Raw genomic sequence first — 25,021 nt, 5'->3', positions numbered from 1 at the left:
TTGCTTGCCCTAACGCAAAGCCTGAATGTAAATCAGAGAGAGACACAGGGTCAAAGGAGAGATTGTTTGAGCTGGGAAAGACTTTGGCATGCTTACAGGCAGAGGATTGGAGGCAATTGTGTTTATTAGGATATAAGTTTGGCTGCAAAATAACAGTGCTTTAAACATGATAGGAGTTTATAGTTTCCCTCTCTCATGTAAGAGCCTAAGTAAGTGGGCAGTTCTGCTCTGGGAACCTTCAGAAGCCTAGATCCTTCTCTCTGTGTTTATCATGTCCTTGCCCAGTTGGTCTGAGATGACTCCCTACTCCATCCACATTTTAGCCATTGGGAAGAGGGAAAGGGAAGATATGACTTTCTCCTGAACACCTGGTGGTTACATTCATTTCTCCCCCTTCCAACCCATTCTCAGAGATTGGTCACACAGTTACACCCAACTGCAAGGGAGGCCAGGAAAGGCAAACCTTATTCTGGCCAATCATGTGTATATCTAAAAATCCTGCTTCTGTGGACGAAGGGGCAAACAGATAGTAAGAGTTCTTGCCATGTCATTGGGGAAGAAGGGATAATTAATGGAACAGGATCTCTGTGGTAGACTTTATTAGCCATTTCCTTCCTTCTTCCCCGTTAAGGGGACTCATCTTTTGGAGAGGTGAGGCAACTGTGTTCCCAGTCTGGGCATAACTCATGATATGTCTAAACTAATGATGGCAATTCTACTCAGCTTTGTCAGGAACTGGTTTCCCCAACCTCCCCTGCAGCTGTGGGTGACCATGTGACCCAGTTCTGGCCAGTGAGCCATGAAGGGAAGGCTGCTGGGGGGTGCTTCTGGGAAGTGGTTTCCTTCCCGTGGAAGAGACAAATGCAGAGGAGAGCTTACTGTCACACTCCTGTTTGTGATACTGGTGTGAGGCTTATAACCATAAAAGAAAGGCCAAGAGAATTACAAATGCCAAACTAGAGCCCTGGCACCTTCTTGAGGATTCCAGTGACCTTGAGGGATGAGTACGAGTGAGCCAGGTGGAGACAGGAAGAAAAGATATTTGAGAAAGTCAGAGTATTATAAACATGAGAAGGAATGCTCAGAGATGTTCCTGGAAAGTTGGACTGGAGTCAAATCGTGAGGACTTTGTATGCAGCAGTGTGATTTATTGTCAGAATTGCCTCATTCAGAGTTGGGGCTGGTTTCCTGCTTGTTGGTTGATACACCACCAAAGCGTGACAGGCATTTTTCCTTTGTAGGTTTAAGATGACTGAGCATCTCTTCCCCCATTGGAGAGTTAAAATACTTCTGTTTTGGAAAATCTAGGCTCTCAAAGGCAGAAATCTAGATGATGTGGGTGGGTAGTGGGTGTAGATTTGAAAAGATGAGGGAGAAGGGACTCATTCCCAACCCCTACAGCAAGTGGGATTTCCCTACCCTTGGGGAATGGAGAGGTGCCTGGCTCTGACCACTTTGGGGCCTGTGTTTGACTCCCTCCCAGACCCCAGAGTGACAGGATGTCTGTGTGGACCCCAGGCTGGGGACTGAGCTGTGAGCCACAACCTTCGGGGCTGTGGACAGTGGGACCACTGAGGCTAGGACATCAAGCCTCTCACAGTGAGCAGCCACACCAGCTTGAAGTCTAGAGCCCTTCCCTGAGTAGTGCCTTCAAATGACCACAGCTGAGCCAACAGCTGGACTGAACCGCATGAGAGACCCTGAGCCGGAACTACCCAGCTAAGCCACACCCAGATTTCTGACACACAGAAATGATCAGATAATAAATGTTTGTTATCGTGAGCTTCTAAGGTTTGAGGTAATTCGTTACAGGGCAATAGATATCTAATATAATAGTTCGGAGGGGGATAGTAAAATACACTTAAAGAGTTTTAAAAAAAAAGTTTTTTATCCTACCTTTCATTATCCACACAGACATGCCCCTCAGTGGCCAATGTCCAAAGGCTGGACTGCCACTGCTAGACTTTTTGTTATAAGAAGAAAATAAATCTCTCTTTTTTAAAAAACTACTATTGTTCGAGTCTGTTCTCCACAGCCAAATGTACTCTTAACTGATATAGGTGCCTTAGGCTCTTATAATGTGCTCATTGACGTTGGTATTTTCCTCCCTCAACCCAATAATGCAAAGAGATCCAGCTGAAGAGAGCTGGCTGCAACATTCTCTGCTGGGATCACAAGTCAAATTGTGAAAGGAACAGAAAATGTAAAGTTCTTACCATAACTGTGTAAATCTAAGATATTATCAAATGCAAGTTGCACTAATATTCCAGGTATCACTGAAAGAAAAATACTATTAATTAAATTATGCCTTAATGTTTTCTCATCACTTTGTATTTTTATTTTCTACTTATCAAAATGATCTTCTAGACTTATTTAAACATAGATTTTTAAATCACATATCAATACTTATAAGAATATTCAACTTCAGGACTTCCCTTGCGGTCCAGTGGTTAAGACTCCATGCTTCCACTGAAGGGGGGGCACGCGGTTCCACCCCTGGTCAGGGAACTAAGATTCCACATGCTGCATGGTGCGGCCAAAAAAATAAAAATAATATTCAACTTCAGAAGTAATCCATAAAATGCAAAAAGACTTTCTTTTTCAATGTTGACATCCTTGGCATATTTGCTTTTGTCTTCATGCCTGTTGCCTCATAGTAACAAATGACTGTTGAGGATCTAGGCAACATAGTATATTCAAGCTAAGAAGAAAGAAGATGTAGAGATAGTGTTACCCAAAAACTGGGTTTGCCTCTTGGTGGATGTTGAGCCAATAGACACAACCAAGCCAACAGACACATCCAAGCCAAAGAAGGAAGGACTTATTAATACTTGCAGCAAGTAAGGAGAACACTAGGGGTCTTTCCCAAAGCAGTGCTTCCCCGAAACAGCAAAATTGGGGAAGTTTTAAGCTAAGGGTACATGCATATTCATGAGAGGACTCAAGCAGAGGAGAATTCAGCATAGAATTGGGGCAAAGGTTGACAGAGTCCAAGCTTTAGTTGATGTAAAGTCAGAAGGGTCAACATCACCATCCTATCCTCCACCTGGGTGGGGGCCTTAGTTCCTGCAAAACTCAAAAGATTTTGTTAAGCAAATGCTGGAGAGGATGTGGAGAAAAGGGAACCCTCCTACACTGTTGGTGGGAATGTAAGTTGGTACAGCCACTATGGAAAACAGTATGAAGGTTCCTTAAAAAACTAAAAATAGGGCTTCCCTGGTGGCGCAGTGGTTGAGAGTCCGCCTGCCGATGCAGGGGACGCGGGTTCGTGCCCCGGTCCGGGAGGATCCCACATGCCATGGAGCGGCTGGGCCTGTGAGCCATGGCCGCTGAGCCTGCGCGTCCGGAGCCTGTGCTCCGCAGCGGGAGAGGCCACGACAGTGAGAGGCCCGCATACCACAAAAAAAAAAAAAAAACAAAACTAAAAATAGAGCTACCCTATGACCCAGTAGTCCTACTCCTGGGCATATATCCAGAGAAAACCATACTTCGAAAAGATATATGTACCCCAATATTCACTGCAGCACTATTTACAATAGCCAAGACATGGAAGCAACCTAAATGCCCATGGACAGATGAATGGATAAGAAGATATGGTACATATATATAATGGAATACTACTCAGCCATAAAAAAGAATGAAATAATGCATTTGCAGCAACATGGATGGACCTAGAGATTATCATACTAAGTGAAGCAAGTCAGAAAGAGAAAGACAAATACCATATGCTATCACTTATATGTGGAATCTAAGTATGGTACAAATGAACCTCTCTATGAAACAGAAACAGACTCACAGAGAGAGAACAGACTTGTGGCTGCCAAGGGGGTGCGGAATGGGGGAGGGATGGAGTGGGAGGTAGGGGTTAGCAGATGTAAGCTATTATATAGAGAATGGATAAACAATAATGTCCTACTGTATAGCACAGAGAACTCTATTGAATATTCTGTGATAAACCATAATGGAAAAGAATATTTTTTTTTCTTTTTTTTTTTTTTTTTTTTTTTTGCTGTACGCGGGCCTCTCACTGCGGTGGCCTCTCCCGTGGCGGAGCACAGGCTCCGGACGCGCAGGCCCAGCGGCCATGGCTCACGGGCCCAGCCTGTCCACGGCATGTGGGATCTTCCCGGACCGGGGCACGAACCCGCGTCCCCCGCATCGGCAGGCGGACGCCCAACCACTGCGCCACCAGGGAAGCCCGAAAAGAATATTTTAAAAAGGTATATATATGTATAACTGAATCACTTTGCTGTACAGCAGAAATTAACATTGTAAATCAACTATACTTCAATAAAAATTTTTTTAAAAAGATTTTATGTTTATTGTTATATATACCCCTTGAGGAAGCAGGGCCCTGCCCCAAGGCTGCACTATTGTTTCTTGACTGCTCCTCCCTTGTTTCTGCATTCCCTCTCTTAAGATCATTAATTACTGAGACCTGTTCAAGGGCAAGCACTGTGGCCAGGCTTAGATCACAAAATGGCTTAGGCCAAAATGCGTTCTCTTATGTCAAGAAAGCCATTCCTGGTTCTCTTTCTCTGGGGAACCCTAACCTATCTGTTTACAATAGTGCCAGCCACATCATCCTCTTTTATCAGGAAAAGCAAACGTCATCCCAGCAGATTTCTGCTTATATGTCATTTGCCAGAACTATGTCCAATGGACACTCCTGATACAAGCAAATATCTAGAAAAGCAAATATTTAGCCTGTGTCCTAAGTTCACTGCCATTCCAGACAAAAGAAGACTTCTGTTAGCAAAGAGGAAATGAGTATTAGGGGGGAAGCTGATGGTGTCTGTTGCAATGCAGCTTAATAAATAGTAGTTTCACTTTTTTTTTTTTTTTCTGGCCGCGCCTCTCGGCATATGGGATCTTAGTTCCCCAACCAGGGATGGAACCCATGCCCCCTGCAGTGGAAGCATGTAGTCCTAGATGAAACCATTAGCTGAAACCATGTAACTCAGATTGGGACTTGAATCCACGTGACCAGGACTCAAACCCGGCCAAAACCCATGGTTTGTTTTTATTTATTTGTTTGTTTGTTTGTTTGTTTGTTTATGGCTGTGCTGGGTCTTGCTGCACACGGGCTTTCTGTGGTTGTGGTGAGCAGGGGCTACTCTTCATTGTGGTGTGCGGGCTTCTCACTGCTGTGGCTTGTCTTGTTGCGGAGCACGGGCTCTAGGCACGCAGGCTTCAGTAGTTGTGGCACGTGGGCTCAGTAGTTGTGGCGCACAGGCTTAGTTGCTCCATGGCATGTGGGATCTTCCTGGACCGGGGCTTGAACCCGTGTCCCCCCTGCACTGGCAGGCAGATTCTTTTTTTTTTTTTTTTTTTGTGGTACGCGGGCCTCTCACTGTTGTGGCCTCTCCCGTTGCAGAGCACAGGCTCCAGACGCGCAGGCTCAGTGGCCATGGCTCACGGGCCTAGCCGCTCCACGGCATGTGGGATCTTCCCAGACCGGGGCACGAACCCGTGTCCCCTGCATCGGCAGGCGGACTCTCAACCACTGCACCACCAGGGAAGCCCTGGCAGGCAGATTCTTAACCACTGCACCACCAGGGAAGCCCTCCACAGTCTTCTGAGATCACACACCTGGTTTTAGGACTTAATGAAATTCAGGTTCTTGATGTCTCATCGCCGAAAGAATTCAGTGAGGGACAAAGTGACAGGTTAGAAGTGGAGTTACTTGAGAGAAACACACTCCACAGACAGAGTGTGGGCCATCTCAGAAGGTGGAAGCGGACCCAGGATATGGGGTTGTCAGTTTTTATAGGGGTGGGTAATATCATAGGCTAATGAGTGGGAGGGGTATTCCAGCTATTTGGGAGAAGAGGTGGGGATTTCCATAAATTGGGTCACTGCCCACTTTTTGACCTTTATGGTTGGCCTTGGAACTGTCATGGCACCTGTGGGTGTGTCATTTATCTTGCTGATGTGTTACAATGAGCGTATATGGAGGCTTAAGGTCTAGTGGAATTCAACTTGTTATATTGGACCTATTTGGTTCTAATTAGTTTACGTCGTGCCCTTGGGCTATGTCATTCTTTTAAAGGTTGTGCCCTGCCCCCTTCCCTCCTGTTTCATAACTACTGGACTGCCAAGGAATTCCCAATAGTAGTTTTACATGCATAATAAATAGTGGTTACCCCTTGGCATAAAGCAAAAATGAGGATAGCAAAAACTCCTACATAGTACAGTGCTTACCATGTTCCAAGTATTGTTCTGAGTGTTTTTTTTTTTTTTTTTTTTTTTTAAAAGGACTCTTTATTTTTTAGTAATTTATTTATTTATTTTTGCTGTGTTGGGTCTTCGTTTCTGTGCGAGGCTTTCTCTAGTTGTGGCAAGCGGGGGCCACTCTTCATCGCGGTGCGCGGGCCTTTCACTATCGCGGCCTCTCTTGTTGCGGAGCACAGGCTCCAGACGCGCAGGCTCAGTAGCTGTGGCTCACGGGCCTAGTTGCTCCGTGGCATGTGGGATCCTCCCAGACCAGGGCTCGAACCCGTGTCCCCTGCATTAGCAGGCAGACTCTCAACCACTGCGCCACCAGGGAAGCCCCTGAGTGTTTTAAATATATTAACTTGTTTAATCCTCACAGCAACTTTACAAGGTAAATGCTGTTATTATCCTTGTTTTGTTTTAGTATTTTTTATTGTTCTTCATATGCTCACAATTAGACATCATAATCCTCGGTGCATGACATATTCCTCACTGATCCATGCATAGCTCTTTTAATTACTTTTAAAATACTAGTTATTTTTAATAAAGTAATATGTACCCTCAAATCCTCTACCCAAAATAAAATTAGGATCTTGTCAGTAATTTAGATCTGAGTATATGATCTGCCCAGCCCATTTCACTTCCTTCCCCTGGCCCAAGGTGATCGTAATTTAGAGTCCTAAGTTCATCATTCCTTTGCTTTCCTTATATAGTTTTTTTTTTTTTTTTTTGCGGTACGCGGGCCTCTCACTGTTGGGGCCTCTCCCGTTGTGGAGCACAGGCTCCGGACGCGCAGGCTCAGCGGCCATGGCTCACGGGCCCAGCCGCTCCGCATCATGTGGGATCTTCCTGGACCGGGGCACGAACCCATGTCCCCTGCATCGGCAGGCAGACTCGCAACCACTGCGCCACCAGGGAAGCCCCCTTATATAGTTTTATTGCTTCTATATATACAGTCCAAAAATTGTGTGTGTGTGTATAATATATATCTATAGTTGTTTTTAACTGTATATCTTCTTTTGGTACTTTTTTTACTTACTATTACATTACTAAGATTCATTCCAGTTGTTGTGTGTTGCTACAGTCATTCATTTTGATTACCGTTTAACATCCCATTGTGTGAATATGTAGCAGTTTATTCATCCTCAAACCATTCTTTACTGAAGTACCTATTATATTCTCAGTGTAAAAGTACCTATTACGTTCTTCTTTTCTGGTTATTAACTGGACTAACTCTGTCACATCCAGATTTGCTAATAGCTTCATGTGATTTGAAGCTGTTCTTAATATTGATGCCTCCCTTACATTGTCTACAATCTATTTCTTCCCTTGCCTTTTCAGGATACGGGTGGATGGCTCAGAACATGACTAATTAACTCACTCCCCCAAGGTTGAACCTCCCTACCCCTGAGGCTGAACCTGGTAGGGCAGAGCTTCCAAAAAAACAAAACAGGGAATTCCCTGACAGTCCAGTGGTTAGGACTCTGCGCTTTCACTGCTGAGGGGCTGGGTTCAATTCCTGGTCGGTGGGAAACTAAGATCTCGCAAGCCGCGCAGCGTGGTCAAAGAAACAAAACAAAGGGCCTCCCTGGTGACACAGTGCTTGAGAGTCCGCCTGCCGATGCAGGGGACACGGGTTCGTGCCCCGGTCCGGGAAGATCCCACATGCTGCAGAGCGGCTGGGCCCGTGAGCCATGGCCGCTGAGCCTGCGCGTCCGGAGCCTGTGCTCCGCAACGGAAGAGACCACGAGAGGCCAGTGTACCGAAAACAAAAAACAAAAAACAAAAAAGGCACATGACAATGCCCTAAATATAGCCCCACTCAGAAAGGACTAGACTGATCTGCGGATTGTCAAATGAGACCTGCTCAAGTAAGATAAAAGCTTAGTTCAGGGCCTAAAAAACAGAACTTCTTTTTTTTTTCTGGCTGTTCTGGGTCTTCGTTGTGGGGCACTGGCTCTTCTTTGTTGCGGCGTGCAGGCTTCTCTAGTCGTGGCACATGGGCTCCAGAGTGCGTGGGCTCAGTAGTTGTGGTGTGCGGGCTGTCTAGTTGTGGTGCGCAGGCTCAGTAGTTGAGGCACCTGGGCTTAGCTGCCCCGCGGCATGTGGGTTCTTAGTTCCCTGACTATGGATTGAACCCGTGTCCCCTGCATTGGAAGGTGGATTCTTAACCACTGGACCACCAGGGAAGTCCCAAAAAACAGAATATTTAAAAATAAACATTACACACTTCTACTGAGTTCAAAAAGGATGATGTTAAAGTGAAGTGGAAGGATAAAAATCAACTCTTTCTTTTACAATATTCTGTTATTTTAAGTTTTTTATTTTTCTAGTATAGTTTATTTAAAAATCTACGTAGAGATATCTTTAACTTAAAAACCATTTAAAATGTTGTAACTATTCAAAGATGGAATCAGAATCTCTTCTAGTTGTGTAGTAGTTGAAATGATGTATCATTTTCAGAAAATTTCATAAATAAACAGAAAAGACAGACTTCCCTGGTGGTGTAGTGGTTAAGAATCTGCCTGCCAATGCAGGGGACACGGGCTCAATCCCTGGTCCAGGAAGATTCCACGTGCCTTAGAGCCTGTGTGCCACAACTACAGCGCCCACGTGCTGCAACTACTGAAGCCCGCGTGCCTAGAGCCCGTGCTCCGCAACAAGAGAAGCCACCGCAATGAGAAGCCTGCGCACTTCAACAAAGTGTAGCCCCCTCTTGCTGCGACTAGAGAAAGCTCACGCGCAGCAGCAAAGACCCAACACAGCCAAAAATTAATTAATTAATTAATTAATTAATTAATTAAACAGAAAAGACTTTGCACTATCACCAACTACTTTCCATGGTAACATTTTTAGCTCTTGGTTCAGACTACAACAGAGTTATCTAGCAAACCGTGCTTCCATGAGGCCAGCAAACCATTTCTGGGGCTACGAACATATTGTATTAAAGTTACACCAGCCAAAAGGGAGCCAGTGGGATTTATTTAATGATCTGGATTTATTAGGAATTCATGGAACAACTATATTTTCATAAATTTATTTTTATTAAAATTATATAAGTGTAGTAATAATACTTAAAGGCTTATAATAAAAACTTCAGTCCTCTGTACTCCCCTCACCCCTAGTCATACTTCCCACAGGCAACCACATCAATTCTTCTATTTCCCCTCCTATGTACCTCTTTTTCTCTAAATTACATACTTATACTGCTATTTCTTGATTAATCATTTTTAGACATTCTCTATTGACTTCCCATCATGATAGTGAGGACTTCTTATCCCATACACACATAAGCACTGCCTTTCCTCCCAAACTCCCAACATGGCTGGGTCACCATGCATGATTATATCAAGACTACAACTGCATAAGTAGTGTTAATCACAGAGGAGACATGGTGGTGATTGGACTATGGTGGTGGCAGTGGAGATGGGAAAAACAATGACTGATTCGAGAGATACGTGGGAGGAAGGGTAGATGGAACATAGTGTTTTTGAATGTAGGGGAGGAGAGAAAGGTAGGTACATGGGGAAATGGGCAGGTGGACGCTGATATTTACTGAAATATCAGCAGGTCGTAGCAGCAGGTGAGGGTGGGGTGGGAGAAATTGTAAGCTCAGTTTGGAACATATTGAGCTTGAGCAGTCCAAAGAGAGTTCCCAAATGGAGGCAGAAGAGTTTAGTGTGCAGGTTTGGATCTCCAAGTAGAAGACTGGACTGGATTTGGGAGTCATCAGTGTGTAGATGGCAACTGAACCACGGGAATAAATGATGTTACCTAGGAAGAGAGTATAAAGTAAGAAGAGCGTCTTGGTTTGTGCACTGAGGAAGACTAACATTTAAGAATAAGCAGAAGGAGGGACTTCCCTGGTGGAGCAGTGGTTGGGAATCTGGCTGCAAACGCAGGGTACATGGGTTCAAGCCCTGGTCCGGGAAGATCCCACATGCCGCAGAGCAACTAGGCCCGTGTGCCACAACTGCTGAGCCTGTGCTCTAGAGCCCACGAGCCACAACTATTGAGCCTGTGTGCCACAGCTACTGAAGCCCGTGCACCTAGAGCCCGTGCTCTGCAACAAGAGAAGCCACTGTAATGAGAAGCCTGAGCACTGCAACGAAGAGCAGACCCCGCTCACCGCAACTAGAGAAAGCCTGCATGCAGCGACAAAGATCCAATGCAGCCAAATATATAAATAAATATTAAAAAAAAAAGAATAAGCAGAAGGAAGCTAGTAAAGGGTCTGCTCTAATCAAGGCTCTTTTCTAGGCAAGGCCCTTTGTTAGGAGCTGTGGGATAAATAGAGTCTCTGAGCTCTCTGAGCTCACAAATCTCTGAGGCAGATAAGGCACAAGTGGGTTGAGTGTTAAGACTGGTTTTAGAGCCAGGCAGGTGTGAGTTCAAATCCTGATTTTGCTACTGACCAGATGTACAGCCTTAGGCAAAATAAATTAACTTCTCTAATTCTAATGTCCTCACTGTTAGCCACTAGGATGACTATTGTAAGTATAAAATATTTATACTTTAAAATGGTTAAGATGGTAGGTTTTATGTTATGTGTATTTTACCAAAATTAAAAATAAAATAAAAATTTTAAATAATTCAAAAAAAGTCCTAATCATAATTGTTTAATAATGTGGTGTTTTTGCAGTTCTGTTATTTCTGCTGGTTCTCTCAGTTCCTTGTTCCTTGTATGCTCAGTTATTTTTCACTATGTACTAGTCATTGTCCCTGAAAAATTACTGATGGTGATACTTTGAGGACCAGCACAAAGATGTATCCTTCCAGAGAGGGTCTGAGTTTGCTTCTGCCAGGCACTTAGAGACACTTCAGTTTAGGACTACTTTAAACTAGATTTATGACTTAAAAGTTTTTTTGAATACTTCATGTAATTTGGGCTACAAATCTATAAACAGGTTAGCTATGGTTACAATGTCTCAAGGAGAGATTCCCCCCGCCCCCACCCGCATATGTTCAGTGTAGTACTAAGTTCACTTTCCTTGGGGTCTCTTGGGACAAGATGTGGGGGCAGGTTTACTTCTGATTCCCCTTTACTCTAATCATAGACCTCTGGGGCCATGACTAATACAGGGAAGGCCTTCTAATAGACTCCCCACCAGGACTTCCCTGGTGGCTCAGTGGTTGGGAATCTGCCTGCCAATGCAGGGGACATGGGTTTGATCCCTGGTCCGGGAAGATCCCACATGCCGTGGAGCAACTAAGCTGGCAAGCCACAACTACTGAGCCTGCTCTCTAGAGCCTGTGCTCTGCAACAAGGGAAGCCACCACAATGAGAAGCCTGTGCACCACCACGAAGAGCAGCCCCCGCTCGCCACAACTAGAGAAAGCCCACGCACGGCAATGAAGACACAACAGAGCCTAAATTAATTAATTAATTAATTTTTAAAAAATAGACTCCCCACCTTGGTGGACCCTGAGCTTTAATTTCATTCCTCCTTACCTTACAGAGTTCTCATAATGAAATTCAAGCTTGCCCAGATTGGCAAATACCCTCGGAGCAAATTTGACTTTCATGTTTGCTTACCGGTCCCAATTCCTGAATTCCAATAGTCTTTGGTCTCCTACCTCTTATCTTGTCAGCTCTTCTGTGCTTTCAAGAATATTTAAAAACTATTTTATACAGCAGTTTTTAGTTGTTGGGGGGTTTTTTTGCAGCAAGTTGGCCCCAATAACCTTAGCAATCAGAAGTCCCTCTGTTTTATCTTTTCTTCCTTTTTATTGATTTCTGTTCTTGTATTTATTTTCTCCCTCCTTTTCTTTTTCTTTTTTTTTTTTGGTTCTTATCGTTGGTTGTTTTTTTTCCCCCTTACTTCTTGGGTTGAATGCTCAGTTCATTATTGCCTTTTCTTTTTCCATGATAAGGCTATTCTATTCTAAGTTTCTAAATTTCCCTTAAAGTACGCCTTTCATTGTATTCCTTAAGTTTTGGTATGTAGTGGAGGAGTGATTGCTCAAAGCCTAATTGTTTTCATCAACTCACCCCAGCAGGGCCATTGCGCTACCCTGATTTTTTCCTGAGATACCTGCACTCAGTGCCTGGATAATGCGGCCAATTTTCCCCATCAGGGGGCAGCAATGGTTGCCCAAAGCAGTGCTGGAAGAGATAAGAGCATAATTTAAACTAACTTTTTCTGGGACTTCCCTGGCAGTCCAGTGGTTAAGACTCCACTCTCCCAGTGCAGGGGGCCCAGGTCTGGGAACTAAGATCCCACATACTGTAACTAAGCCCACGTGCCTCAACTAGAGAAGCCTGCGGCCAAAAATAAATAAACAAAATTTAAAAATATGTAAACTAACTTTTTCTATTCAGGGTTTTTCAATACTGCCTACATATGAAAATCACAGGGAGGTTTTTAAAAATACTGATACCTGGGTCCTACCCAGAGAATGTTCTAATTGGTGTGGGGTGCTGACTTTCAGTGACTGTAATGTGGAGCCGGCATTGAGAGCAACTTCTCCGATTTATCTGCTCACTGCCACCAAGGCCCAGACTGCATCTCCCTCCTCCCCACTCACACTCCCAATTAATTTTAAACAGTCTTCTGTCTTTCTCAAAGCTGTTATTGCCTGGTTTCCATATTTCTCTCTATTGTTTCTCAAAGTGAATTTGGGGAAGGAGGTAGAAACCCTGGTAATTTACCACATTGGCAGGAATCAGAATTCTCCCCCATATTATTTGTCTTCACAGGAGGTCTCAGCATGAGACGGCAGCACTGTTGGGGGATGACCGCCAAAACGGGCTCCGTGTTATCAGGGGTCTTTACCATCATGGCCATCGACTTGTACCTCATCTTCGAACAGAAGTACTTAAGGAGAAGCAATTGCACTGAGCTTACCCCACAGACCAAGAGTACAAGTATCCTGATAAAACAGTTCATGATCTGCTGGAGTTTGACTATCGTCTTCTTCCTATCATTCATCACCATCATCATCTGCTTCTTGCTCCTATTCTCAGTATACGCCCATATGTACAAGGGCCTGGTGATCTACATCATCTGGATCTTTTTCTATGAAACTGTAAACATTGTAGTACAAACACTTACCAATGATGATTCTAACATTGGAGAGGTCAGAATCATGCGCTGGTTTGGTTTGGTGTCCCGTATATTGGTGCACTGTTTTTGGATGTACTTTGTCATCACCTATGCCTACATGATCTACAAAAATCAAAGCCAGGGCAATATCATGTCCTACAACAGACGTATTTCTACAGGCCGTGGAGAATTCCCACGGCGGAAATCAAAGATAATACACTTTACCCACCGGCCAGTATAGTCAATGACGTTGGCCCTTTTCCGTGATAGGCAGATCTCCCAGGTTCTCATGGTAGTTCAGTTTCCATCTCTTTCACTTTTCAGCAAGCAGAGACTCTACTGCCACACTTTTGGGGGGATACGGAGAGAAAAGTGACTATAGTCACAACTGGAACACGCTGCTCATTAAGGATGTTTAGTTAAAGGACATTTTATTATCAAGCACTCTTTGAGTTCCTCTTCCCTTGTCTTGTCATTACCTCCTTATTGGTCAAAACGAAGAGGGTGAGGAATGAAATCAAACTGAATTGCAGTCTGGCAATCCTTTCATCTTGGTATATCTTCATCAGCCTTCAACCCACAGCTCTCTGATGTAACCCAGCGACAGGCAAACCTGTATTTATATCTGAGTGTTATAGCACAAAGAATAGTGTTGGGGCCTTGAGGTCGCTTTGTGTTATGGTTTTTCTCCCTACGTCCTCTATACTATATTCCAGATAAGTAAAAGAATAAAAATAGAGAAAAATCATACTTCATTTTCTGTCTTGACTCCCCGCCCCCCAAATTTTTCAAGGAGCACAAAAGACACTTGTGGTTAATCAAAAGGTATTCGTTAAACTTTTCTGTCAGTCACTGTGCTGGACACTGCAGGAGGATACAGAAAAGTATAAGATATGAGGCCGACCTTGAGGATTTTTCAGTTTAGTGGGAGAAACTAAATCATGTTTATGAATCAATTAGCCAACCACAAAAGACAGCACAAGATTACACACTATCACATAACAACAAACTTCACTTTGAATTCAGGTTCAGAAATTGTCAGAAGCAGTTTAAGCCAGAATGGAAGACAAACCGAGCAAACCTCTACTTCAAACATTAGACATTATGTTAAGTGTTTGTTTACTTAATAGCTTTCTTGAGGTATAATTGACATACAGTAAACAGCACATGTTTAAAGAATATAATTTGGTGAGTTTTGACACTAGTATATCCCAGTGAAACCATCACCGTAATTGAACTGATGAACACATGTACCACCCCCAAAAGTTTCTTCCTAATCCCTGTCTCCTGCCCCTTCTTGCACCACACCCCCCAGCCATCACAAGGTACTGATTTGCTGTCCCTATATATTAGTTTGCATTTTGTAGAATTTTACATAAATGGCATCATACAGTACATAATCTTTATTTTTCTTTGCCTGGCTTCTTTTGCTCAGCCTAAGACCTTAAAGATTCACCCATGTCATTATGTATGTTGATAGTTCATTCTTTATTGCTGAGTAGTATGCCATGGCATGAATGTACCACAGATTGTTTATCCATTTGCCCACTGAAAGACATAGAGTGGTTTGTAGTTTGGGGCAATTATGAATAAGAACACTATAAGCAATTGTGTACAAGGCTTTGTGTGGATTTATGATTTCATTTATCTTGAGTAAATACCATTTTTACTTTTTAAGAAACTAGCAAACTTTTTTCCAGAGGGGATGTACCATTTTATACTCCCAGTGTATGAGAATTCCAATTCCTTCACATCCTTGCCAGTACTTCGTATAGACAATATGTTTTTCATTTTAGCCATTCTAATATATATATATATATATAGAGAGAGAGAGAGAGAGAGAGAGAAGAGAGAGTGAGTATATAGTGGCATCTCATTGTGGTTTTAACTTTCATTTCTTTAATAACAAATGATGTTGAGCACCTTTTCATGTGCTTATTTAGCATTCTTATATCTTTTTTGGTAAGGTGTCTGTTCAAATCTTTTGCCCATTTTTTTGTTTTATTCACTAGTTTGTCTTATTTTTTAGATTCCATATATAAGTGAAAACATACAGTATTTGCCTTTCTCTGTCTGACTGATTTCACTAAGCATAATACCCTCCAGTTCCACCCATGTTGCTGCAAATGACAAAATTTCATTATTTTTTATGGCCGAGTAGTACTCCATTATATATATATGAATATGTATATTATATATATTATATATATATTGGAATATATATATTATATATATATATATATTATATTCATCTGTTGGTGGACATTCAGGTTGCTTCTACCTTTTGGATATTGTGAATAATGCTGCTGTGACTATGGTTGTCCTCAAGTTTCATCCGTGTTGTAACATGGGTCAGAATTTTCTTCCTTTTTAAGGCTGGGTAATATTCCATTATATGAATACACCACATTTTATTTATCCATTCATTCATTGATGGGCATTTGGGTAGTTTCCAAATTTTGGCTATTGTGACTAGTGCTGCTATGAACGTTGGTGTACAAGTATCTGTTCAAATCTCTGCTTTCAATTCTTTTGGTGGGTATATACTCAGAAGTGGAGTTGCTGGATAATATGATAATTCTACTTTTAATTTTTAGAGGTACTGTCATACTGTTTTTCTCCACAGAGGTACTATTTTACATTCCACCAACAGTACACAAAGATTCTAATTTCTCCACATCCTCCCCAACACTTATTATTTTGGTTTTTTGATAGTAACCATCCTAAACGGTATGAGGTGGTATCTCACTCTGTTTTTAAGTTGCATTTCCCTAATGTTTCGTGATGTTGAGAATCTTTTCATGTGTTAATTGGTCCTTGTATATCTTCTTTGGAGAAATGTCCACTGAAGTCCTTTGCCCATTTTTAATCAGGTTATTTGTGTTGCTGTTGTTGGGTTATAGAAGTTCTTTATACATTCTTATTTATCACATATCTGATTAGCAAATAATTTCTCCTGTTCTACGGGTTGCCTTTCCACTCTATTGATGTGTCCTTTTTTACTATTTATTTATTTATTTATTTATTTATTTATTTAGGCTGCAAAGGGTCTTAGATGCAGGATGCCGGATCTTCATTGCGGCATGCGGGATCTTTGGTTGGAGCATGTGGGCTCTTAGTTGCGGCATGCGGGCTTCTCAGTTGTGGCATGTGAACTCTTAGTTGCAGCATGCATGCGAGATCTAGTTCCCTGACCAGGCATCGAACCCAGGCCCCCTGCATTAGGAGCACAGAGTCTTACCCACTAGACCACCAGGGAAGTCCCTTGATGTGTCCTTTTATACATGGAAGTTTTTCATTTTTGTGTGGTCCAATTTATATATTTTTTCTTTTTTTTCCCCTATGCTTTTGGTGTCATATTCAAGATATCATTGCCAAATCCAATATCATGAAGCTTTCCCCTTAGTTTCATAGTTTTAACTGTTAGATTTAGGCCTTTGACTCATTTTAAGTTAATTTTTGTATATGGTATAAGGTAAGGGTCTAACTTCCTTCTTTTGTGTGTGGATATCCAGTTTTCCCAATACCATTTGTTGGAAGGACTGTCCTTTTCCCCGTTGAATGGTCTAGTCACCCTGCTGAAAATCATTTGACCATATGTATTAGTCTGCTCAAGCTACCATAACAAAATACCATAGACTGGGTGGCTTAAAAAACAGACTTTTATTTTCTCACAGTTCTAGAGGCTAGAAATACATAATCAAGGTGCCAGCAAATTCAGTTTCTGGTGAGAGTTCTCTTCTTGGCTTAAAGATATCCACCTTCTCTCTGGTCATTGTATGGTCTTTCTTCTGTACACAGGTTGGGAGACAGAGTGAGCTCTCTGGTATCTCTTCATTTTTTTATAAGGATACCAATCCTACTGGGTTAGAACCCCACCCTTATGACTACATTTAAGTTTTATGACCTCCCTAAAGGCCCTCTCATCAGTCATATTGGGGGTTAGGGCTTCGACATATCGATGTTGGGGTGGGGGACACAATTTTGTCCATAACACCATATATGCAAGAGTTTATTTATGGGCTCTCTATTCTATCCTATTGGTCTATATGTCTGCCTTTATGCCAGACGTTCACACTGTTTGATTAATATAGCTTTGTAATACATTTTGAAACCAGGAAGTGTGAGACCCTCAACTTTGTTCATCTTTTTTAAGATTGTTTTGGTCATTGGGGGTCCCTTGAGATCTTATATGAATTTTAGGATGGATTTTTCTATTTCTTAAAAAAAATCCTGTTGGGACTTTTTTTTTTTTTTTTTTTTTGAGGTACTTGGGCCTCTCACTGCTGTGGCCTCTCCCGTTGCGGAGCATAGGCTCTGGACGCGCAGGCCCAGTGGCCATGGCTCACGGGCCCAGCTGCTCTGCGGCATGTGGGATCCTCCCGGATCGGGGCACGAACCCGTGTCCCCTGCATCGGCAGGCAGACTCTCAACCATTGCGCCACCAGGGAAGCCCCTGTTGGGACTTTGATAGGGATTACATTGAATCTGTAGATCGCTTTAGGTAGTATTGTCATCTTTTTTTTTTAATAAATGTATTTATTTTATTTTATTTATTTTTGGCCGCGTTCGGTCTTCGTTGCTGCGCACAGGCTTTCTCTAGTTGCAGCAAGCAGGGGCTACTCTTCGTTGTGGTGTGCGGGTTTCTCATTGCGGTGGCTTCTCTTGCTGCAGAGCATGGGCTTTAGTTGCGTGGGCTTCAGTAGTTGTGGCTCACGGGCTCTAGAGCGCGGGCTCAGTAGTTGTGGCACACAGGCCTAGGTGCTCCGCGGCATGTGGGATCTTCCTGCACCAGGGATCGAACCTGTGTCCCCTGCACTGAAAGGCGGATTCTTAACCACTGTGCCACCAGGGAAGCCCACTATTGTCATCTTTTTTTTTTAATATATATTTTATTTATTTATTTATTTATTTTTGGCTGTGTTGGGTCTTCATTGCTGTGCACGGGCTTTGTCTAATTGCAGTGAGCAGGGGCTACTCTTTGTTGCGGTGGGTGGGCTTCTCATTGCAGTGGCTTCTCTTGTTGCGGAGCTCTAGGTACACAGGCTTCAGTAGTTGTGGCATATGGGCTCAGTAGTTGTGGCCCATGGGCTTATTTGCTCCAAGGCATGTGGGATCTTCCTGCACCAGGGCTCGAACCTGTGTCCCCTGCACTGAAAGGCGGATTCTTAACCACTGCGTCACCAGGGAAGCCCACTATTGTCATCTGTTTTTTTTAATATATAAATTTATTTATTTTATTTTATTTATTTATTTTTGGCTGTGTTGGGTCTTCATTGCTGTGCACGGGCTTTGTCTAATTGCAGTGAGCAGGGGCTACTCTTTGTTGCGGTGGGTGGGCTTCTCATTGCAGTGGCTTCTCTTGTTGCGGAGCTCTAGGTACACAGGCTTCAGTAGTTGTGGCACATGGGCTCAGTATTTGTGGCTCACGGGCTCTAGAGCGCAGGCTCAGTAGTTGTGGCGCATGGGCTTAGTTGCTCCTAAGCATGTGGGATCTTCATGGACCAGGGCTCGAACCTATGTCCCCTGCATTAGCAGGTGGTTTCTTAACCACTGCTCCACCAGGGAAGTCCCTGAACTTCATTAAGTCTTGAGACCAGGTGTGATCTCAGTTAAAAGACCATGGGTTCAAGTCCCAATCTGAGTTACATGGTTTCAAAACCACTTCTTTCTGCCCCTCTCCCAGCTCAGCCACGTAGAAACTCTACTCCAGACTGGTGCAGCCAAGAACACAGGGCTCCCTTTCCCTTATCCCCCAGTCAGGGTTTTCTTCCCAGGAGGAGCCAGACATTGGCATTTCTCACCTTGTGTCCCAGGTACCTGTTGCTGAGGCTAAGAGGTGCGGCTCCCTTCTGATGCCTAGTCCCTACTCATGGGATGGAGGCATTACCTTAGGTGTGGCACCACTGAGAATACTGGGGCTCCAATTGCCCTTGCCCCAGGTTGTAAGGTAGTGGTTCCAATGACAGGAGAGGCAAGCCAGGATGACCCCAGACTACTGTCTTCCCTTTCCCACACAGCACTCAGCTCCTAAAGCAGGAGTATCACTAAGACAGAAGCATACAGTTGTCCCCTCCCCCAATGCCAGAGCCGTGGACCAGAGGTTTTGGCTGAGGCAGGGGAGAAGTAAGCCATAAAACAGATATTTGCAATCTCTCCCCCAAAGGAACTGGTTTTCTTTACATAACAGAACAAGAAGTTCAAGCCTAAAGGTGCTCTAAATAGTGACAGTTGTGGCAAAAGGCAATTGAGAAGAGATGTGTAGATCACACATGAAGATTCAGGCTAAACTGTAGGCTAGCTAGTTTTCAGGAGAGAAGTGGGGAAAGAAACGATTGGAAGAAGCCCTCCTGGGGTCAGAACGAACATCAAACACTGACTTCTGGAAATATTACTTCAAAGGAGACTGAATTTGATTGGATGGTCTATAGAGCAATTTATGCCCCATGTCAGTACTGAAAACAAAAGGGCAATCAGCCAACTATTAGTAGGCCTTAACAGCTGGATGTGGTCAGAGAAAGAGGGAGAAGAGTTCTGGCAAAACCACTGTTATCCTAGAATCACTGTGGGCATATCCTAAGCTGCACCTCTATGAGAAGCAACATCAGAGGCTTCACATGTGGGTGTTGGGTGGTGAGGGGGTGGGGGGGTGGAGAATATAATGTACTAAAATAATCCAGCCAGTGACACTGAGCTGGGCCCTGTGGGGCTCCTGGGCACAAAGACTTTCTGTGTCCCTCATTTCTTTGATTACTGGAAATAGCCTTCATTCAGCCTCCATTACCTTCCCCGACTTCCAACGGACAGATTCAAGCAGTTGTTATTTAGGGAAGGGAGGGGATGCCAGACAAGGGAGAAACAAACAGTCAAGAGAAACAATAGTGCAGCCTTGAGATAAGGTCACACAAAGATATCTTTGAGCTGTTTTTCAGATACTGAAACCCCCTCCAGGTGGGAGAAGGTAACTATTAATGATGGTATGCTACCCACAAGCATGTGGACCCCAGAGGAGTTGGAACCTTAAGGTTGATGATGCTGACTCCTACTTACCTCACCATCAACCCATCAGAAGAATGCAAGCCCATCACTGCCTTGATCCTTATCACCTACCTCCCACTACAAGCCCTGTCTATAAGACCTCTCCCTATTCCCCAGGGAAGGGGCACAGTTTTTGAGGCCTAGCCTACTGTGTTCCCTCTTTGCCTGGCAAAGAAATAAAGCTACTCTTTCTCTTTCCCCTGAAATTCTGTCTCTTTCTTTGCCCCCTTTCTGACCCATGGCCCCCACAGGAGCAAGAAAGATTTTTCTTAAATGCTCTGGAAGCTGCTCTGTGAGTGGGGACGAGGTTTAGTTGATGCGGACAGGGAAGTATCGGTGCAGCTATCCACCGGCCAGTACACTGCCTCTCCCACCCCACATGGGACCCTTCAGGGCCTGGGGTGCAGTGAGAGGTCTGTGTCTCAAGGACTGAACTGTGGAGTCACACACAGTTGGGAGGTTAGTGGGGAATAAGGTGTAAAAATATTTGGGCTGAACCTTGAAAATACTATGCTGGTGGGGGAAAGGATAAACTGGGAGATTGGGATTGACATATACATGCTACTATACATAAAATAGATAACTAATAAGGACCTACTGTATAGCACAGGGAACTCTACTCAATACTCTGTAATGACCTATATGGGAATAGAATCTAAAAAAGAGTGAATATATGTCTAACTGATGTACTTTTCTGTACAGCAGAAACTAACACAACATTGTAAGTCAACTACACTCCAATAAAAAAAATTTTTTAACCTAAAAAAAGAAAAGAAAATATTATTCTGTGAAGTAAGCCAGACACAAAAAGACAAATACTGTATGATTCAATTTATATGGGGTACTTAGAGGTAGTCAGATTTATAGAGACAGAAAGTAGAATTAACAGAGGCTGGCGGGAGATGAGGGAGGAAGAATTAGTGTCTGATGAGTACAGAGTTTTTTCTTGGAGAATATGAAAAAGTTGAGGTGGGGGGTGGTGATGCTTGCACAACAGTATGAATGTACTTAACGTCATTGAATGGTACACTGAAAAAGGGTTAAAATGGTAAGATTTATGTTATGTATATTTTACCATAGCAATAAAACAATTGCTACTGACAAAAAAAAAAAAAAAAAAAAGAATATTTGGGATTGATAGAGTGAGTGAGGAGAAGGCTGGAGGGAGGCGGATGGCAGCCTGTCTGTGCTCTGACAGGACTGAAGAGGAGCCCTGTCCAGTGACCTTAGAAGGAAACCATACCGAACTTCCAACTGGTTGTCCCTCATCGGAAACACATCAACCAGAGGCCTGCACATGTTCCCCTCGTGTGTGACTGTTCCCCCTCTCTCTGCCCTCACAGTGGTAGCTGGCCAGTGTGGGGAATGAAGAGGAGGCAGCTTTGCTCTGGAGTTCTCCGAACCAGGAGCCAGTAAGAAGGCGATATGATCTGGGAGGGACGATTGCTCCAGGGCCCGCCCTACCACAGCCTTGGGCCCTCCGCCATAAATACCTTCAACAGGTCTTCCGAGGGTGCTAGGCAACTCCACCCTGGCTGGAGCCAGCCTCTAGAGTTCAGGTCAACCTAGGTTGCAGCTGGGGGTCTGCCTGCTGGATTGTCGCCTGAACGACCTGGCTTATTGTTGTGGCACCTTCACCCTGGGCAAATGAGATAGTCAGCCTTGGATCCGTAAACCTTGCCCCATTCCATTCACTGCTGGCTGAATCCTGTGACTTGGGACAATTCTGGGTCAGACCCAGGGAGTAACTCAGGGAAATTACATTTTTAAGGGCTTGGAAGGAAAGAAAAGGGGGCCGAGGGGAAGGTCAGGGATAATTCTAGGCCCTTGAGGAGCCATGCTAGTTTTCTGAGAAAATGTGTTTCTTTGGAGACACGAATATCCCAGTAGGAGCCCAGAACTGACTCTACCATTATTCCAGATACAGGAACTTCCTAATTCCCACAAGCCTGACACCAACAGGAGTACCCTTTGTGCCACCTTAAAGCATGGCTGCCGCTGGAAGAGCAGAACTACCTGAAGATTATTCCAGGCCAGTGATGCCCTCACTTCCCAGTGATGTGCTCACCTGTAGCTAGTGAGGCCAGAGCAGGGTCAGAGCCCGTGTCCCTTGACTTCCAGCCTATTGTCTGTCTATATACCCTTATTACTCTTAGCTCTTCCATTTACATCTAGTGGCTTGAGGATTTGTCCTGGGCTAGCACTGACCTCTTGTCAGGTATCTCCACAATTTTTTTTTTCCTGCAGCCGATGCTCTGGTAAAACAAGTATAAAATGAATGACAAGAAGTTCTCCTTCATGATGGGCATCTTCTGTATCCTCAACACCATCCAGTTCCTCATCTTTGAAGTGAACGAGGTTGCATACATCGGCTACGAGGACAACTTCAGCATCTACAAGGAGACAAAGTCTGAGCTAGTCTCTTGGGTCACGACCTACAAGAAGCACATCAACATCTGCCTATCCACCATCACCCTCATGGTCAGCTCCTTGTTCCTCTATTGCATCCACATCAGCAACTACGCAGGGCTGCTGTGCTACACCATGTGGATCATCACCTATGAGCTCCTCAGCTTCTCCGTGGTCCTGCTCACCAATGGGACCATCAAAGAGCAGTTCAAGGAGCTGAGGTACTTGCACTTGATTTTCCAGGTCTCCCGAATGATCCTGCACTTTTTCTGTCTGCCCTTCGTCACCAAGTATGCGTACTCCCTTTACAAGGACCTCAAGACTTTAAGCAAGATAGGCCGCTGCAAACACTCCTCTGTTGGTACAGTTGTCTCGTGGCCACCTGTCGGGCTGGGAACCTTGCACCGCAAGTTAAACTAAACTGTGCCAGGAAGAAGGGAGAGAAAGGGACAGCGCTCCCCAGCGGTGGCTTGCCCTTCCCTGCCTGCCTTCTGCTGATTCTCCTTGCCTTTTCTGGGTTCTCGAGTTTTATGCGCTTAAGAATGACCCTTGGGGGAGGGAGGGTTGCGTGGATCAGTTATTATACATGTGTATTTGTGACTTGTTTTGGCATTTAATTATAGACCGCCCTTGTGCTTACTTAACCATCTCACTGGTGTATCCTGTTGTCTCTCACTGTACCCTCCTCTCTGCACATCCTTAGTTTCTAACTTTTCTCTTGTGGATTGCCCCACTGATGCCTGGTTCTGCTGAATCCTTTATGAGCAGTGCTATTTGATAGAAATTTCTGTGCTGATGGAACAGATCTACATCTGTGCTGTCTACTAGCCACATGTGGCTACTGAGCACTTGGGACATGGTTATTACAATCGAGGAATCAAATTTAAAATTTTATTTGATTTTAATTACTTTCAGTTTCAATAGCCACGTGTGGCTGGCTTGTGGCTACCATGTCGCAGAGCACAGTAATCTGGAGCCTCATTTTACTCCTGCGTGTAACTGTAGACCCCCTTTCCAACTTCATGCATCACTCTGCTTTCCTCATAATGTTCAGAAAGCAGTTCCTCATGTTGGTTCATAACACAGCAAGAAGAATCCCCATTTAAGAAAGTTCTAGGCTTCCCTGGTGGCACAGCAGTTAAGAATCCGCCTGCCAATGCAGGGGACACGGGTTCGAGCCCTGGTCTGGGAAGATCCCACATGCCGCGGAGCAACTAAGCCTGTGCTCCGCAACTACTGAGCCTGTGCTCTACAGCCCGCGAGCCACAACTACTGAGCCTGCACGCCTAGAGCCCATGCTCTGCAACAGGAGAAGCCACCACAATGAGAAGCCTGTGCACCACAATGAAGAGCGGCCCCCGCTCGCCGCAACTAGAGAAAGCCTGCACCCAGCAACGAAGACCCAGAGCAGCCAAAAATAAATAAATAAAATAAATAAATGTATAAATAAATAATAAATTTTTTAAAAATTAAAAAGAAAAAGTTCCAAGATTTCTCAACTCAAGCACTATTGACATTTTGGACTGGATAATTCTGTCTCATAGGGGTCTGTCCAGTGCACTGTAGGATGTCTAGCAGCATCCCTGGCCTCTACCCACTAGATGTCAGTAGCATCCCCCAGCCTCTTTTTTTTTTTTTTTTTTTTAGCATCCCCCAGCCTTGTGACAAACAAAAATATCACCATGCATTGCCAGTTGTTCTCTGGGGGGCAAAATTACCCCCAGTTGAGAACCACGATTTTTTTTTTTTTTTTTTTTTTTTTTTTTGCAGTATGCAGGCCTCTCACTGTTGTGGCCTCTCCCGTTGCGGAGCACAGGCTCCGGACGCGCAGGCTCAGCAGCCATGGCTCACGGGCCCAGCCGCTCCGCGGCATGTGGGATCTTCCCGGACCGGGGCACCAACCCTTGTCCCCTGCATCGGCAGGCGGACTCTCAACCACTGCGCCACCAGGGAAGCCCGAGAACCACTATTTTAAAGCAACACACCCCCAGTGCTTAGAGCTGGTATGCCACTACTATTAACTAATGGAGAGTACCTTTAATAAGAGCTCTTTACATTTACCACCTTGTATAATTTTTGTTTTGTTTTTTTTTGTTCATTCGTTTTGTTTTGCTTTTGGCTGCTCACGGGCTTTCTCTAGTTGCAGCGAGCAGGGGCTACTCTTCGTTGCGATGCATGGGCTTCTCATTGCGATGGCTTCTCTCGTTGCGGAGCATGGGCTCTAGGCGTGAGGGCTTCAATAGTTGCAGCATGCAGCCTCAGTAGTTTTGGCGCGCGGGCTTAGTTGCTCTGTGGCATGTGGGATCTTCCTG

General features: G+C 44.2%; 2 protein-coding genes across 2 annotated transcripts; both read left to right on the top strand.

Annotated features, from left to right (window-relative positions):
- Positions 1-12,927: 12,927 nt before the first annotated feature.
- Positions 12,928-13,503, top strand: TMEM217 (transmembrane protein 217; the record flags this gene model as incomplete). Its single annotated transcript, XM_081247380.1, has 1 exon — positions 12,928-13,503. One exon carries the CDS (start codon positions 12,928-12,930, stop codon positions 13,501-13,503), a length of 576 nt encoding a protein of 191 aa, XP_081103506.1.
- Positions 13,504-22,574: 9,071 nt separating this feature from the next.
- On the top strand, positions 22,575-23,129 carry TMEM217B (transmembrane protein 217B; the record flags this gene model as incomplete). Its single annotated transcript, XM_081246804.1, has 1 exon — positions 22,575-23,129. The coding sequence occupies one exon, from the start codon at positions 22,575-22,577 to the stop codon at positions 23,127-23,129; it is 555 nt and encodes a 184-aa protein (XP_081102930.1).
- Positions 23,130-25,021: the final 1,892 nt, after the last annotated feature.

Source organism: Mesoplodon bidens (assembly GCF_964165515.1).
Source record: "Mesoplodon bidens genome assembly, chromosome: 10".
Classification (NCBI taxonomy): domain Eukaryota; kingdom Metazoa; phylum Chordata; class Mammalia; order Artiodactyla; family Ziphiidae; genus Mesoplodon; species Mesoplodon bidens.
The sequence above is the reverse complement of the archived record's forward strand: the minus strand, read 5'-3'. Positions and strand labels throughout refer to the sequence as shown.